The sequence below is a fragment of the Triturus cristatus genome, chromosome 1_1 (genome assembly GCF_964204655.1).
Source record: "Triturus cristatus chromosome 1_1, aTriCri1.1, whole genome shotgun sequence".
In the NCBI taxonomy this organism is placed as follows: Eukaryota; Metazoa; Chordata; class Amphibia; order Caudata; family Salamandridae; genus Triturus; species Triturus cristatus.
In genome coordinates this window covers 124,941,985-124,956,513 of record NC_140579.1, presented here as the reverse complement: position 1 = coordinate 124,956,513, position 14,529 = coordinate 124,941,985, and the positions used below count along the sequence as shown (strand labels likewise).

General features: G+C 44.8%; 1 protein-coding gene across 1 annotated transcript in view; it reads right to left on the bottom strand.

The window, feature by feature from the left end:
* Positions 1–6,625: 6,625 nt before the first annotated feature.
* Positions 6,626–14,529, bottom strand: part of LOC146869750 (fucolectin-like) — a 160,816-nt gene continuing 152,912 nt past the window's right edge. Inside the window, exon 8 of the mRNA XM_085654607.1 lies at positions 6,626–7,239. Coding sequence (XP_085510733.1) covers positions 7,232–7,239 — 8 coding nt within the window. The 3' untranslated portion in view covers positions 6,626–7,231. The remainder of the gene's footprint in view (positions 7,240–14,529) is intronic.

Sequence of the window (14,529 nt, the reverse complement as noted above, 5' to 3'; positions counted from 1 at the left end):
GTGTGTTTTACTCAGTGGGGCAGTATGGTGTTCAGCGGGGGAGAGGATGTGGCACTATGGCCAGAGCTACTGAATTTGTAACTGGGGAACCAGGTTCGTCCTTAATAACCAGTCCAACAGACCACTCTCCTGAGGGAGCACATTCCTATGCCAGACCTTAGAAGGCTGCGCAAGACCTTAGAAGCCCTGGTGTCTTAGCACCAGCAGGTGAACCCTTGCAGTGGCAAGTGTGGGTTAACCTTCAAGGTTTGTCCGTCACAATCCATACTGAAGTTCACCTCCAGTCTTGCAGACAGGCCTATGAAGCAGCACACCCTAGAGCGACAGTGACTCTTTCACTGAGGTCACAGGACCCTTGAGAAGGGCCAGCTCTAGGGCAGTGCAACCGGTGTGACCGTACTGGGTGCTGACTTTGGGTGGAGGCATTATGTTTGCAAGTATATTAAGGTTTTAAAAGCGCTTGCTGCCTCCTTCCTGGCCTCCAGCAATTTTCGGCAACAATAAAAATGTCATTATGACTCTGGTGTTTAATGTTCTTCCTAGAGAGAGATCATTTTGTCTAGTGGAAGTTTTGATTCATGGAAAGGTAGCTCAGAGGGTTAATGTGCCTGCTGCAAAGAACAAGTACCATACAGATTGTGAGAAGTTGGCCTGGTATATGCTGTCCACTAGTTATAGTGGGCACCTTGTACCAGTCAAAACAACCCTTATTGATGATAGGTTTAAAGACAACCTTTATTGAAAGCTATCCTAGTGGTAGCTATGGAGAGCAGCCTTCTGGCTAAGTCTTGAAGGAGTGTAAAGCAGCTTGGTTTACCAGATTATAACCTCTTGAATTACTAAATGAAAGATACACACAAGGTATATATAAAATATATGTATTTATTTCTAAACACTCACTACTAATCTCTTTATGATATTAGAGTCCAAGATACACAATAATACAGTTCTAAAAACGACAGTAAATTGCATAATATACAATGGGCCCTAGGGGCGGACCAAACCATATACTAAGAAACAGGGGCGTAACACAGGCCCCCGCAGCCCCCGCGGTGTGAGGGGGGCCCCATGCTCCAGGGACCCCCTCACTCTCAGCGGAGGGAGATGGCTGTGCCTGCAAGCAAGCCTCTTCAGTCTTCACAAATAAAATGGTGGTCCTGCGCGCACGGCCTTCCCAAGTCCCCATAAATTAAACTGTGCGCGCATGCCACGGTGACGGCCTCTAAGCCTCCGAGTCTTCCCTCTCTTTCGGTCTCGCTCCTCCGTTAGTGAAAACCGAGACTTCAAGAAACGGGTATTACCCTCTCTTTCCTCATTTCGTTTATTTGCTCCCCTGTGAAATGGATCCAAAAAAGAAAAACATTTTTGATGGAAACGTTGTCTTTTTCTGCCACCAGTGCAGCCTCGGGATGGAGAGAAATAAAACTTTCCAAATGTGAAAAATAAATAACTAATTAAAGCAAGACAGAGTGGTTGCAAGGTGGCCAGATTGATTTATTTACACCTAAACACATAAGCGCCACTTTACAGTGTTTGCCAGTGAAGTGATACTTTTATTTTCTCTTCTCTCTTTGAACAAAATTGTTTTCCCTGTGTGAGAAAGTGCACCTTGCCTGGAGGTACTGAAATACCTGATTGATGGGTGAATTGGAAAACAAAATGTGTACAGCGACTGTGTATTTACGAATGTGTTTTTTTAAAACCATACTGCCTATGTTTTGAAAGGATATAAGCAATGGGCACTGAAACGGGTCCCTTCGGGGCCCTGTAGTCATGGCCTTACCTTTTCATGCAAAAGCACTCACTAATTTCAGAATAATGAGTGTAAAAGGAAAAAGGTAACCATGTTGTTCCTGCTTACATTTCGCATGCTTTACTTGCATTGCCTATGAGTGTTTGCTTTTTCTAGGATGTTGTTCATTTTTTTTAGGCAGCATATTGCTCTTGTCTAGTGCGTAATTAGAATTGAGTCACATCCAGGTGTTTATAGCGGGTCAGTGCAGTGCAAGTTTCTCTAAGTGGGGCAGTATGGGGTTCAGTGGCGGACAGGATGTGGCGCTATGGTCAGAGCTGCTGAAGTGGAACTGGTGAACCAGGTTCAGCCTTAATGACCAGGCTCCCAGCCCACTCTCCTGAGGGAGCACATTCCTGTGCTACACCTTAGAAGGCGCCACAAGATCTTAAAAGCCCTGGTGTCTTAGCACCAGCAGGTGGACCCTAGCGGTGGCAAGTGTGTATTAACCTTGAAGGCCTGTCCACCACTATCCATGAAGTTCACCTCCAGTCTTGGGGACAGACCTATGAAGCAGCACACCACAGAGTGGCAGTGACTCTGTCACTGAGGTCACAGGACCCTTGATCAGGGTGGCTCTAGGGGTAAATTCAGGTGGGGGCATCGTGTTTGTAAGGATAATATGGTTTTTAAAGCACTTGCTGCCTCCTTCCTGGCCTCCAACATTTTTGGCCAACAATAAAAATGTCTTGATAACTCCAGTGATTAATGTTCTCAGTAGAGAGAGATGGTGTTTTGTCTAGTGGAAGGTTTGACTCATGAAAATGAATGGCAGAGGTGTAATGTGCATGCTGCTAAGAACATGTACCATGCAGATCACAAAGTGCACATAATGTGAATAGATCAGTGGGTTACTGCTTTTGTCAGAGAGACCCTATTGTTACTTGCAGTTAATAAGTTAAAATCCTAACATAGAACAGTGACCTATTAACTGTCATGTAAGAGCTGCATGCAAACTCCAAGGTATAAATTAGAGCGTTACGTTTTTTCCCCAGTCTTCGATTATCCTAATGTTGCAAAAAAGGGTTCATTTGGGTAGAAATCATCAATTCTGATTTTAAAGAGAACCCCCAACCATGGTATTATGTTTTTAATCCTGAGTTTGTTTCTCTGCAGACCAATCACTATTAAACTATGCTGCCTACTAGTATGGTTGTCATGTGACTCCTACACCTTGTAGTCCTTTGTCTTATGTAACATTTCCTACACAGTGATTTACACACATATGAATGATTGTCTCTGTGTAATATGCGTGATGTAAAGTACTCTGACACCCTAGACTGGTATTAGTAGTGCTGTACATTTTCTGATACTTTATTATTTTGAAATTTTTACATATGCTAACAGTCTCTGCAAAGATTGTTCCTTATTAGTACTAGTGGAACATACAACTGCAGCAATGAGAAAGGTGACCAGTCAACCTTTGCAAAGGGCCCTCCACTTCACAGCAGCACAAGTCACATTTTTTAGTAACTTTTGATGTGTTTGAGCTAAAAACAATTTATTAGTTAAAATCGTCAGATTATGAAGCAGATGATGTATTATGTGGAAAATATGGCAAAGCCATAGTTATGTGGAAAACATTTGCAAACTAGGATATTTTGCCATTCATCTTTGAACTGCTCTTGTGCAAAAAGGGAGGAGAAGTGCTGATGACAGAAACTTCATGGCTGGGAGACAAATGGCTTGCGATTCCACTTTTAAGGATATTTGGGACATTCTGTGATTGGAAACGTATCCCATTTTGTGAATGTGTTTTAATGTCAATAACACATATTTAACCTTAAATAAACATGTTTATCTATTGGTTAAATTAAATGATGTAATAAACTGTAACCGGTTAGTGAAATAGGAAACGAATACTAAAAATTGGGATATTTTGCTCTGTCTGCCACACCACTCACTCCGCCCACTGACCCAATCCATTGGTTATTCCCGCCCTCTGATTCTCCTCCCACAGTTCCCCTACTTTTTTTCCCCCACTTCAACCACTGCCTGGCACTAACATGCATTAGAGACAACTGTGGGTTTTTACCACTGGGTCTCTTTGAGAATGACACCTCAGATCCATACACGGGGGCTGAACACAGCACGTTTCTGGGTTCTCTGCACAACGTGTTTCCTATTTGATGCCAGACAAGAGCTTGTGTTGAGGAAATTAAACAAACCCTTGTGCTTGTATAAAAAATAGCTGCCAAGTGTCATTGGCACCATCTCATGTCCATTCGTAGCTTTTATCCAACAACACTTTGCATGCTGGAATGTTTAACCCCTTACTTAGATGGTCACAGCACAATTCCCAGAATGCAAGGTGCTGTTGGCTTAAAATCCAGGCCTGGCTGGCGGTGTCACACGTGATGATAGAGCCATTTGGAGGCAATGGTGAATCTGTAATTTAGCAGGCGTGTATATTCTTAGTAAATTGTAAAAACCACCAGTGTTGACACACTGAGGTCTGAGGCCTCTGTTTCTTATGAAGTAAGGCCCAGTCTGGTGGTTCAGGTCAGTCCTTGTGAGGGAAGCTGCTGGACATGTTTTTACCATGCACATTGAAAGTATTTTCACCTTAATGCACAAAGAAAGTTGGATTGTTTTACAAAACATGCTTGATTTTTGTATATTGCTGGACTGGTGATTGCTTTATTTTGCACTTTGAAAGTGTTTGGACTTTTTCTTTTGCTTTACCAACTACAGTTTGTATAGATTGTCATTAGGTACTTGCTGATATGGTTTGTTTTTATTCTACATGCAGTGTTATTTATGGTGTTGCTTGTACTTGTCTGTAATACGTGTACCTTAAATGTTTTATTTAGCATTGTTTACACTACAGGAATGATAAATTAAACCAGACAAACATCTCCATCAATGTTTTGATGCATCCAAACAGTTTTCTTCCTCAGCCTTGTTTGCCTGCCTGTTTTGCAGTGCTTACTAATAAAGACATTATGATTGAAATTGCTTCCTCAGTTCACGTTATTTTCATGCACAACCCTTGACAGTCGCTAGTGTGTGGCATGCAGATAATTCTCCAGTCTATTTCTCTTGACTTTCGCAGGATACTGAGTTATAGCTTGTGTACTTCTCATGTATATTGTCAGTTGAGTTTTTATGGAATTGCAGGTTTGGGTTGGTCTTTCAAAGTTTCAAGGTATTGTCAATTCTATTTTAGCACCTTCATAGTTGTTCTTTGTTCTTCATCCATAGGCAGTTCCTGAGACAATAGGATCGCTCCTTGGCTTTGTTCTTATTGCTGCCTCAGTTAAATAATCTGCTTATGTCAGTATTGTTACAAATGGCATAGCTTGTATGTTAAGAGTGTTTCCCACTTTCTCATTAGAACTTAGAGAAAGACAATATAGAGGCATTTCATTTAAATGTTGGAGGTTTCAAATCAAAATATGCTAGATTTCTGGGTGGTAGGGCAAAGTGGTAGATGGTGGGCCGCGCCGCTGGGTGATGGGGGCCCCCTCCATGTGCTTTGCAGGGGGGCCCCCTCAAGTTTCGTTACGCCACTGGCCATGGCAAAAAACAACGAAGTAGTGCCTAAATTAAAAGATGCAGCCCTGCAGCGTAACTTATCTGTAGTTGGTTGGTGCTGCTTCCTCCAAAAACGGAACTGATGTATCGGAGCGCCAGCCAACAATAAGCGAGATAAAAAGAACAGAGTTAACCAATGGCAAGCGACAGGAGAAATTACCCTCGATATTCTATTTACTACAGGTCTTGCGACCCTTTTGGAACAGAAGAAAGCATTGTTCTTGACACCTGAGAGCTTTTTTCATGCCTGGTAACTGTAAATCTGGGAACTGCAGTCAAAGAGGTAACCTTCTGGGGTGTCTCACACAGAGAGCCCAGGGGGTGCAATGACCCGCTTTGTGCACCCGGGGCCACTATGGTATTACAGAAGGGGGTTGCTTGTGCAGCCCCTTCTGTCATACTGATAGCGCTGTTCAATTTCAGGCAGTTAATCCATCATTCATTGTATAACTTATTTTTGTGAATATCGAAAAGTAGTAAAGTTAGACTTTTGATCGAAGTTAGGTCTAAACTGAGACTTCAGGTCTAAAGTTAGACTTTAGGTCTAAACTTAGACTTCAGGTCTAAAGTTGGACTTTTAGTTTAACTTTACCTTTGTGGATGGGGCCCTTAAATGCTGTGTATTTATAATATGTCATTTGCACTGATGTCTGTACTGCTTTGAGTTCAGTAATATTTCAAGTCTTTTACTTTGAATAGTATTAATACGAATGGCTTTTGCATTCTAGCAATAAATGTGAGGCTAGGCAGTTAAGAGTACACGTATAAATAATATATTTTATTGGCTGTATTTAATTTTACTGGCAAATCTTAACCATATCTAGGATCTAGTATTAGTTAAAAGGTTAGGACAGTAATGTTTCTTAGTGGAGCTTTCAATCTTTTGTAGAACATCTTAGTAAGATACAAAAACATTTGATATAAATGTCCAACTTATAAAACAATAGTTGTATGCTAAAAAATTAAACTCTCAACTGTTACAGATTTAGACAAAGATTTTTCTCTGCATATGTAAGCGAAACCTTTTTTCCCAAAGGATGTGACTGGTACATAAAAGTATTTTATATAATATAAAGAATATATTATATTATAAACAACTATTCAGTGATAATGTAATAGTTGGCATAGTACATCGTAAGGGTAGTTACAGGTGTGTTACAAAGGTGAAATTTGCTTGTGGAAAATATTGATTCAAAAAGCATTTCATATTATAGGAGTTTATTGGTGGTGTAAATGTTGTGTATGACGTAATATTGTATTGTACAACTGAATCAATGATATTAAAATAGCTCTGTACATTCCATAAGCTAGTCATTCATTATTCAATATCCAAAAGCTGTAGTAGTAAGATGAAATGATTACATGATCAGTAAAAGTACTGACACACTGTGGAATTAGACTATGAAAGTGAAGACACACAGTGAAATGAGAAAGATTCATGAGCAAGTATTATATTTACTTTATATGTTTTGCAATGCACCATCTATGTCTGGTGTATTTGCCAATTATGTCTCCATAGCAATCTACCAGCACTGTCCTTTACTCAGAATATAATGATGTCATCATAGTGTATTACAGAGTGGGTGTTCCGTCCGCGACGTCACTCCAAAGAAGGACTGAAGACATAGCACATGATTGTTGAATGTAGAGCACATGAGGTAAGAGTATGTGTCTGTTACTGAGGTAGAGAAGACATGGCTTGAGTGTTAGTCGGTTCCTGAGGTGCATCCAGGTGGTGCATTGTGGGAAAGGTGGCCAGATTGGGGAGGCAGCAGGGGTTTGGAAGAAGTGTCCAGCAGCCATCCGAAGGCCAGTCCTGGAGTGAAGCAGGGCTTGCAGAATAGGCAGGTGTCTCCTGCAGCCTGTGGCTTGGCAGGAACAGAAGCTGGCATGGAGTACTCTTCAAACACCTGAATCCACATGGGGCGGGGGAGGGAAGGAAGGAGAAAGATAAACTCAATCATTTGGTTTTAACATTTCACAGCTGCCCCCTCCTATCCCCCGCCCCCTCCAGTTCCGTGCGCTTAGATGCAAGAAAAACAGGTCCCCCAATTCCCATTTGGTAGTAAAAGGACACCCACATTGGAGTGCTGGTACCCTGACTCTGGTAGCTAGCCCCTGACTCCATCCAACAGCCCCCCCAACATGAACCCTCCTCCTTCGGTAATATTGGTTATAAGGTGGTAACCTACCTCTACAATCAGTAGGGTTCACAAGATCGTGCACCTGATGGAAAGCTCCCTACAGATGGCAGCTCTGGTACCTACTGCTGGAAGTCAATGCAGACACCCAACCTCACCCATCCTCCACCTGTCCAAGAGAACCCACATCACCCAGCACCTGAGAAGATGCCATCTCAAGCTCCTGACCCCCGCACTTGAACATAAACAATAATTAGATAATGACGAGCTGCTACTTCTATATGTGCTGCACAATGCAGCACACATACAAGTTACAAATATCCATTTGAGATTAAGTGCAGGAAGGGACACCTTCAAGCACATGAACAATAATTCCCTGCAACGCATACACCCTTGCACTATGGAGCAAGGAGGCCTCTGTTGGCGCTAGGCAGCTGCATTTAGCAACAGTGAGTTGTAGCGTGTTTTCTCTCCTTCTTTCTTTGCACCAATGCTCTCCCTTCTGTTCAGCCTGAATGACTGGAGAATGTAGGATGATGTCACGGAACGTTGGTGTGTGGTCTTGGTCAGAGTGTCAGTTGAAGATGAGAGGCTGATCAGCAGGGAGGCTGCTCCTGGTGGGGCTACTATTATTTACTATCGTACTCCTATCTACCATCTTTCTACTTACCTGGAACTTGATATAATAAATTCCATCTTGGAACCTACCACCTTCGCGCCTTGAGTGGTACTTTACCTGAGAATATTTTTTGGCAGCCTACGCAGCAACCCCACACACATACCTACTCCCTGCTGACGAGAGGCAACTACCTCGAAACACGTGTCCAGGGATGGCTAACGCGACACTCACTTTCATTTTAAACTTTTGGCATAGGCGTACCCGCCGACGCTACTTCATGGACCACAATTCTTTGGGGCAACACGCTGATAGGACTAGCAGAGTGCGGCCAATCGGATTTTTGGAACCTACCACCTTGCCTGCGATTTGGACTTCTTTACTTAGTACACAGTGCAGGGTGAAACGCATGGGTGCTCTGCATTCTTGTGAATACAACTCATCCCTGAGTTTTCAATCAAGCGACACATGGCATTAGCAATTTTGGAGCTACAGCATGCTCTGCCAGTTTTTTGTAAATATGCCCCAGAGTGTTTACAGTTGTGGTTGAAATTTTACAATAACCGAAAGAAGGCAGAGTTATTGCTAGGTATTTAATTTGGTTTTCAGTTGGGTTATTAAGGCTTGAGGTGTAGAAGATGGATGGAGGACATAAGTTCAGTGTAGGAGCATCCAGAGATATTCCAGAGGAACCCAGCAGAGGAGAAAAGTGAAGGTAGGATGGAAGGTCCATTCGTATCATGGCATTTGGAGATGTTGATTCTTTTGCGTATAGGGCTGTTCTCAAAAAAGAAGGGCAATCTTCAAATAATACAATACTTGTCCTATTCTTAGGGACAGCCCATTAATGACTTCATATCGGAAGAGGGAAATTCTATTAACTACTCGTCAGTAGGTGTGGCTATCGAATTGGTACAGACGGCAGGAGTGGGGGCATATGTGGCAGGGACTGACATCGAAGCTGCATGTCAGCTATTGTTGGTGGACCCAGAGGATTTTGAGCTGTTGGTGGTTTGTGGATACAGGATGGGCTATTCTGTGTCATGTGCACTGTTTAAAAAAATAGGTCTTGTTCACCTTTCTAACAGGAGTGACTTCCATTATACACTGTTTGTATGATTTCTTTTTTGTGGGGTCGGCTGACCCGACAAAGTGCCAGCAGATGCAGGTAAGTTTTTAAGTGTTGATGGAAGATATGGGGGTAGCACTGGCATTGGAAAAGACTATAGGGCCAGACACGGTTTTGACATTATTGGATATTGAAAGTGACTCAGTGAGGATTGAGCGGAGATTACCAGAGGACAAGAAGAGTTGCAGGTACAGTTGTTAGTTGAGATGTTGATAAGGAAAGAGAGCAAAGGTTTGTGACATCCTGGTTTGGCTAGGCCATTCCAAATTTTGCATTCAGAGTGGTGAAGGCTGGGAGGACATGTAGCAGGGGGCTTGGGTGAGCCTTGCTAGGTTACAGATTACCGCGCCACAGAGTGAGATTGCCGGCATTAGTTGAGGACAGATATGGAGGTTTGGTAACTGTTCTTACAGAAGGCTAATATGGCCTTTCTTTGTGGGAACTGGGTGAGGCACTGGAGTGGTCCATTGCATTCAGATTCAGCAGTGGGAAATGGATTTGGCCTATTTTGGATAGGGAAGTGATGCTCTGGACATTGGCCAGAGATTCCAACAAATGAGGGTTGCAGTAATGCGTTTTTAGAATTGTATCCACTTGTAGTGGCTCTGGCATTGTGGGATAGGTATTCTAAGGACAAGAAGGTGTTCAGTGTGGCATTTAACATTATTAATAGACACTCTGACTGAGATGTGAGGTTGCTATAGCTGTTGAGGGTGTTTGTGCTTGGATGCTGCATCATAATATTAACTTTTAAATAAGTCATGCCCCTGGAGTTAACAAGGACACTGCAGATAGGTTGTCTAATTCGCAGTGGAGGAGGTTCCATGGGCTTACTCCAGGAGCTTATTTGATGAAGACACATATGTTTCAAGAGCTCTGTAAACTAGAAACAGAGATTAATGAGTTGGTCAAAAGTTCTTTGTCTGCTTCCCTGAGGAAAGCTTATTCACAGGCACGGGTGAAGTTTATGAATTCTGGAGCAAAGAGAAGAGCTTTAAATGGTGAAGGTGGGAGATGATGGGGTAATGTAGTTAACTTCATTATGAGCTGGTATGTTACTGAGGTGGCATGAGCCAACAGCCAGGGAACTGGGAGGAAGGACTTTAGAAAGCTGGGCAAGAGAGATGGGTGAAGGTTGAAAGATAACGAGGCCTACAACTTTAGCTTCATGGTGGTGAGTTTTGCCAGTAAAGCCAAGGGTCTGCAGAAATGGACTGCAGGTGGAACTGTTCAATGGCGATGGTACGTTTGTTTCTTCTGGCGCTCCATGTTTCGCAAATATTAGGAATCAGGAAAGGTGCCAGTTTATGGGGGGAGGAGGTGGTGGTGAGGAAAGAGGAAGTGGAGGTTTCTGTGAAATAGCCAAAAACAGATCTGGGGCAGATATCCAGTTTGGATCTTTGCCCCGGGTTCTGGTAGGAGGCTTATGTGCATTGTGGGGTGTCAGGGAGGGAATGGGTATTTAGACATCCTAAGATCACTACTTATCAGCTTTTGATGGTACTACTCAAGACGCTTCATTTGTTGAGTTTACCCGCTTAGGCGTTTTGGGCTAATTCGTTTAGCATTGGGGTGGCTACTGAAGCAGAGGTGAGAGTTGCCCAGAAGAGGTGGCAAGAGCAAGAGATGCGTGCACCCTGGGGATTGCTCTGCTGAAGTCATATTTAACCTGTTTTTTGTTGTGGGTTGCTTGCAGGTTGTGTTGCTGTTATGTAGAGGGATTATGTGGCCGTTTGGTATGTGGTCATTCTTTTGTGAAATGGGCAGCATGACAGGTGGAGCTGAGGAGATACTAAAAGCAACTGGACTTTGACGAAAGAAGAATATAAGTTAAATGGTGGTGGGGGTGTAGGAGGAGATGTGGCGGTCTGCTACCTACATTGCTAAAGATTTCCTAAACATGGATTTGATACTGTTACTAGTTCATCCTGGAGAAAACTATATAGTGTAGATGAAAGGTTTGGCTTCAATTAAGGACATGAATTGCGACCTGAGAGTGTTTAAAAATTGTGTCGAGTACAGCACGTATGTCATCCGAACTAATAGCTATCAAAGCACTCTATTTTTTTTATTGGGTTCATGGGACTCTCAAGAGCATCCCTTGAGCCCAACAATCCAGATAGTATATTATATATTTGAAATGTAATATCGCAAACACTACTTAAAGGGTTTACACCAAATCACACACAGCATGTTTTCTGGACCAAGATCTATCTTTCTCCCAAATTTGGTGTAATTCCTTTCAGCAGTTTTTGTGGTATTGCTGTTCAATTTGCCTATAGAAAAATGAATAAGGAAACAGTGTTTTGGAATCCCTCCTTTCTAGGTCTCGCGCCTAGCGGTGCAGTGCGCAGCCCTTCTTACGCAGCGAGAGACTTTTTGTAGGGGGTTTGGAAATGGACCTTGGAATCGCACAAGCTCGTGCGTGTGTTTTTCCGTTTGGCCCACGCTATTGGCCTTTGCGTGCGTCTTATTATGAAAGACAGCACGCAATTGGCCAAAGGAGGGCGCATTGCTCCGCCCATGGCCTATTTTTTGCTATTACGCGCATTGCTGACATGTGTTATCAATTATCGTGCCCAGACACGGGCGCGATAATTGAAAACACATGTCTCGCTGTGGCGCTTGCGCGCTCACCACTCGCTGGCTTGTTTGTGTCTGCGTCTGCACCCTTGGTATTGGCGGAGAACACGTGCTTCCCGACCGTCGTTGGGGGGCCCGGAACTGCGACCCCCAGAGGTGAGTGAGGTCTAAACCGCTCAGTTCCCGCGGCGATGAGAGTACCCCTCCCCAGAGGAGAATACTCCCCTCGCCGATGAGTACTCCCATTGCTTTTTGTTTCGGGGTGATAGCTCGGGTTAATGTGCCTGCTGCCGAGCGCATGAGGGAGACGCAGATAGAGTTTGTCTGTGTGTGTGTGTGTTTGTCGCAATTCATAGGTGCGACCCTTATATGGTCCTATACAACTTTTTGACAACAAGAAGTATGTTTCGTCATATGTTAGAACGTCCGGCGTGCTGTTTATGTTTTCTCTAACTGCTGCATGACAAATAGTCTACTACTGTCAGGCAGTAGTGGGGAACCCTATGAACATGGGCTCTCTACGGCACCGGCATCTGTGTGATCTTGGGCTCGCTAGTTTCACCCAGTGACTTTGAAGCGGGACGAGAGGTGTGGCTCACTGGTTAGAGGCGGCAGACCCGTAAGCAGAGAATCGGCCAGGGACCAGGGTTCAATTTCCGACGCAGCAGGGTCGTGGACCAGGGTCAAAACGGACTCGATAATTCTCACCTCGGTACCTACTCTAACCTGGAACACACTCGGCAACTCTGGGCATTAAGCTTGCCTCATCTCTACAACGGCCCCCCACAGACGCCGGGGATGCCTGGTTTCACCTTGGAGATACCCAGAAAGGGACCATCTCACAGGGATAGCCAGGACGGATTCCCCAGCGGTCTATAGCGCCGGGACACTTCCGAGTAGCTGTGCGCTGAATAAATTAAAATAACATAACATAACACATAACATAGGAGTCAGGCAGGGCACCCAAGCCCCTCTCCCCACACGTGTGACCTCTGTCGCACACAGTTACGGTGCAATTCACCCAGACGCCCCTCCCCCCCCCACCCCCTTGGACTGTTGTATCTTTCTGGGCCTACCCCCTTGACCGATACCAGGGTCCTAGTCCTGTGCATCCCACCTGTGGACCACCCTTACTGTGCCCTCTGACCCCAACCGTGTGTGACCGTGGACCACGGCATCTAGGTAATGATGAGCTGTTCCCCCTGTAAGAGTCGTCTTACCCATGTTCTCTAACCTCAGGCCCCTAGCATAAGTTGCCAGCACTTCCTGCGTCCTCTGGCCCCAGCCCCCATGGAATGGGTGACAGCTGCCACCCACCCCCAGTCATATGAAGAACGCACTATTCTAATTAGACGCCCTCCGAGTTCACCCCCTTGGGCTGGAGGACTAGTCCTCTGTGACATCTGGCACTAGGTCCTTGAGATGTGGGTCCGGAATGCTACCTGCGCCCCCTGGCCTCAGCTCCCTTATTATTGTGGCCAGTCTGTCCTGCACCCTCTGACCCCCACCACCGCATGCTAGTGCCCAGGCCTTCCTGCCTCCCCTGCACTCATCCCTCTGGGGTGGTGGGCTAGTCTTTCCTGCACCCTCTGACCCGCTGTTTCTTTGAATGTTGGGCTAGTCTTTTCGGTGCCCTCTGACCCCAGCCCCCTTTGGATGGCCTTCCAATCCTTTCATGCGCCCCATGCCACCATCCCACCTGGGTTATTTATTAATTGATTGGTGATTTCTTAGTCGACGTGTGCCGCTTGCGAGAGGCTTCGGTTAGTGAGCCGACCTATCCTTGCTCTGACACACCATACACGCCCTTGGGGTATTTATTTTGTGATTTCTTTCATGGGCTGCGCTTGAAAGCCCTTTCAGTTAGTGGACGAGGCCTTCCTGTACCCCTTGACCCGTCACCGGACCTCCCTTGTGAGAGTAGCCCTTTCCTGCAGGGTGCTATCCGAACTACCTGCCGCCCCCCCCATTGTAAGCTATGACACTGTGTGCTCTACCCCAGCTCTCCAGGAGGGCGTCAAATGGCCCTACAGTCTCCCCCTCACACATAGTGCGTCAGCCAGTGCCCCTTCTGTCGTGAGTACCCCTGACACCCCCTTATCTCCCCCTCGCCCACCGCTCCCCCCTCTATCGCTTTCCCTGCCTTCTGGAACGGCGCTGTGGGATAGATGGAGAAATTAAGGAGCAGTCTGAAAGTACAAGACGGAAAGGGGGGGCATAGACACACCCAAGCTATAGTCAGAGATATACCTTTGAGGCTCTCTCAGATCTTGCAGACATGTCTGGTGCCTCCTTTTTAAAAGCCCAGAGCAAAATTTCATTTTTCCGGTTTAGTGCTCCTCCTTCCCTGGCAACTGGGGAATTTGTGTCCTGCATTTGCAACGCGGTAGACCACTGTTGGTTGCCCGATAGTGCTTGCCTAGTTTCAGTAGTCAGTATAACACCAGTCGTGCTATCGCCGGCTCTGTTATTTACATTCCAATATGTACTCTGTAAGGCATGCCAGTATTACTTTGCAGCTGTGCATTCGAATCAGTCTGGATGTTGTTTTAGTTCATAATATGTATTCAGCTTATAACACCTTCTCATTTGTTAAAGGTATAGATGTTGAGATTAAAAATGCCAATGGCAATACCGCTTTGCAAATGACTCCACTGCAAACATAAAAAAACTAAAGTAAAAAACATTGTAATTTTAAACGCCAACAGCTCTAACTTTTACAAATATGAGA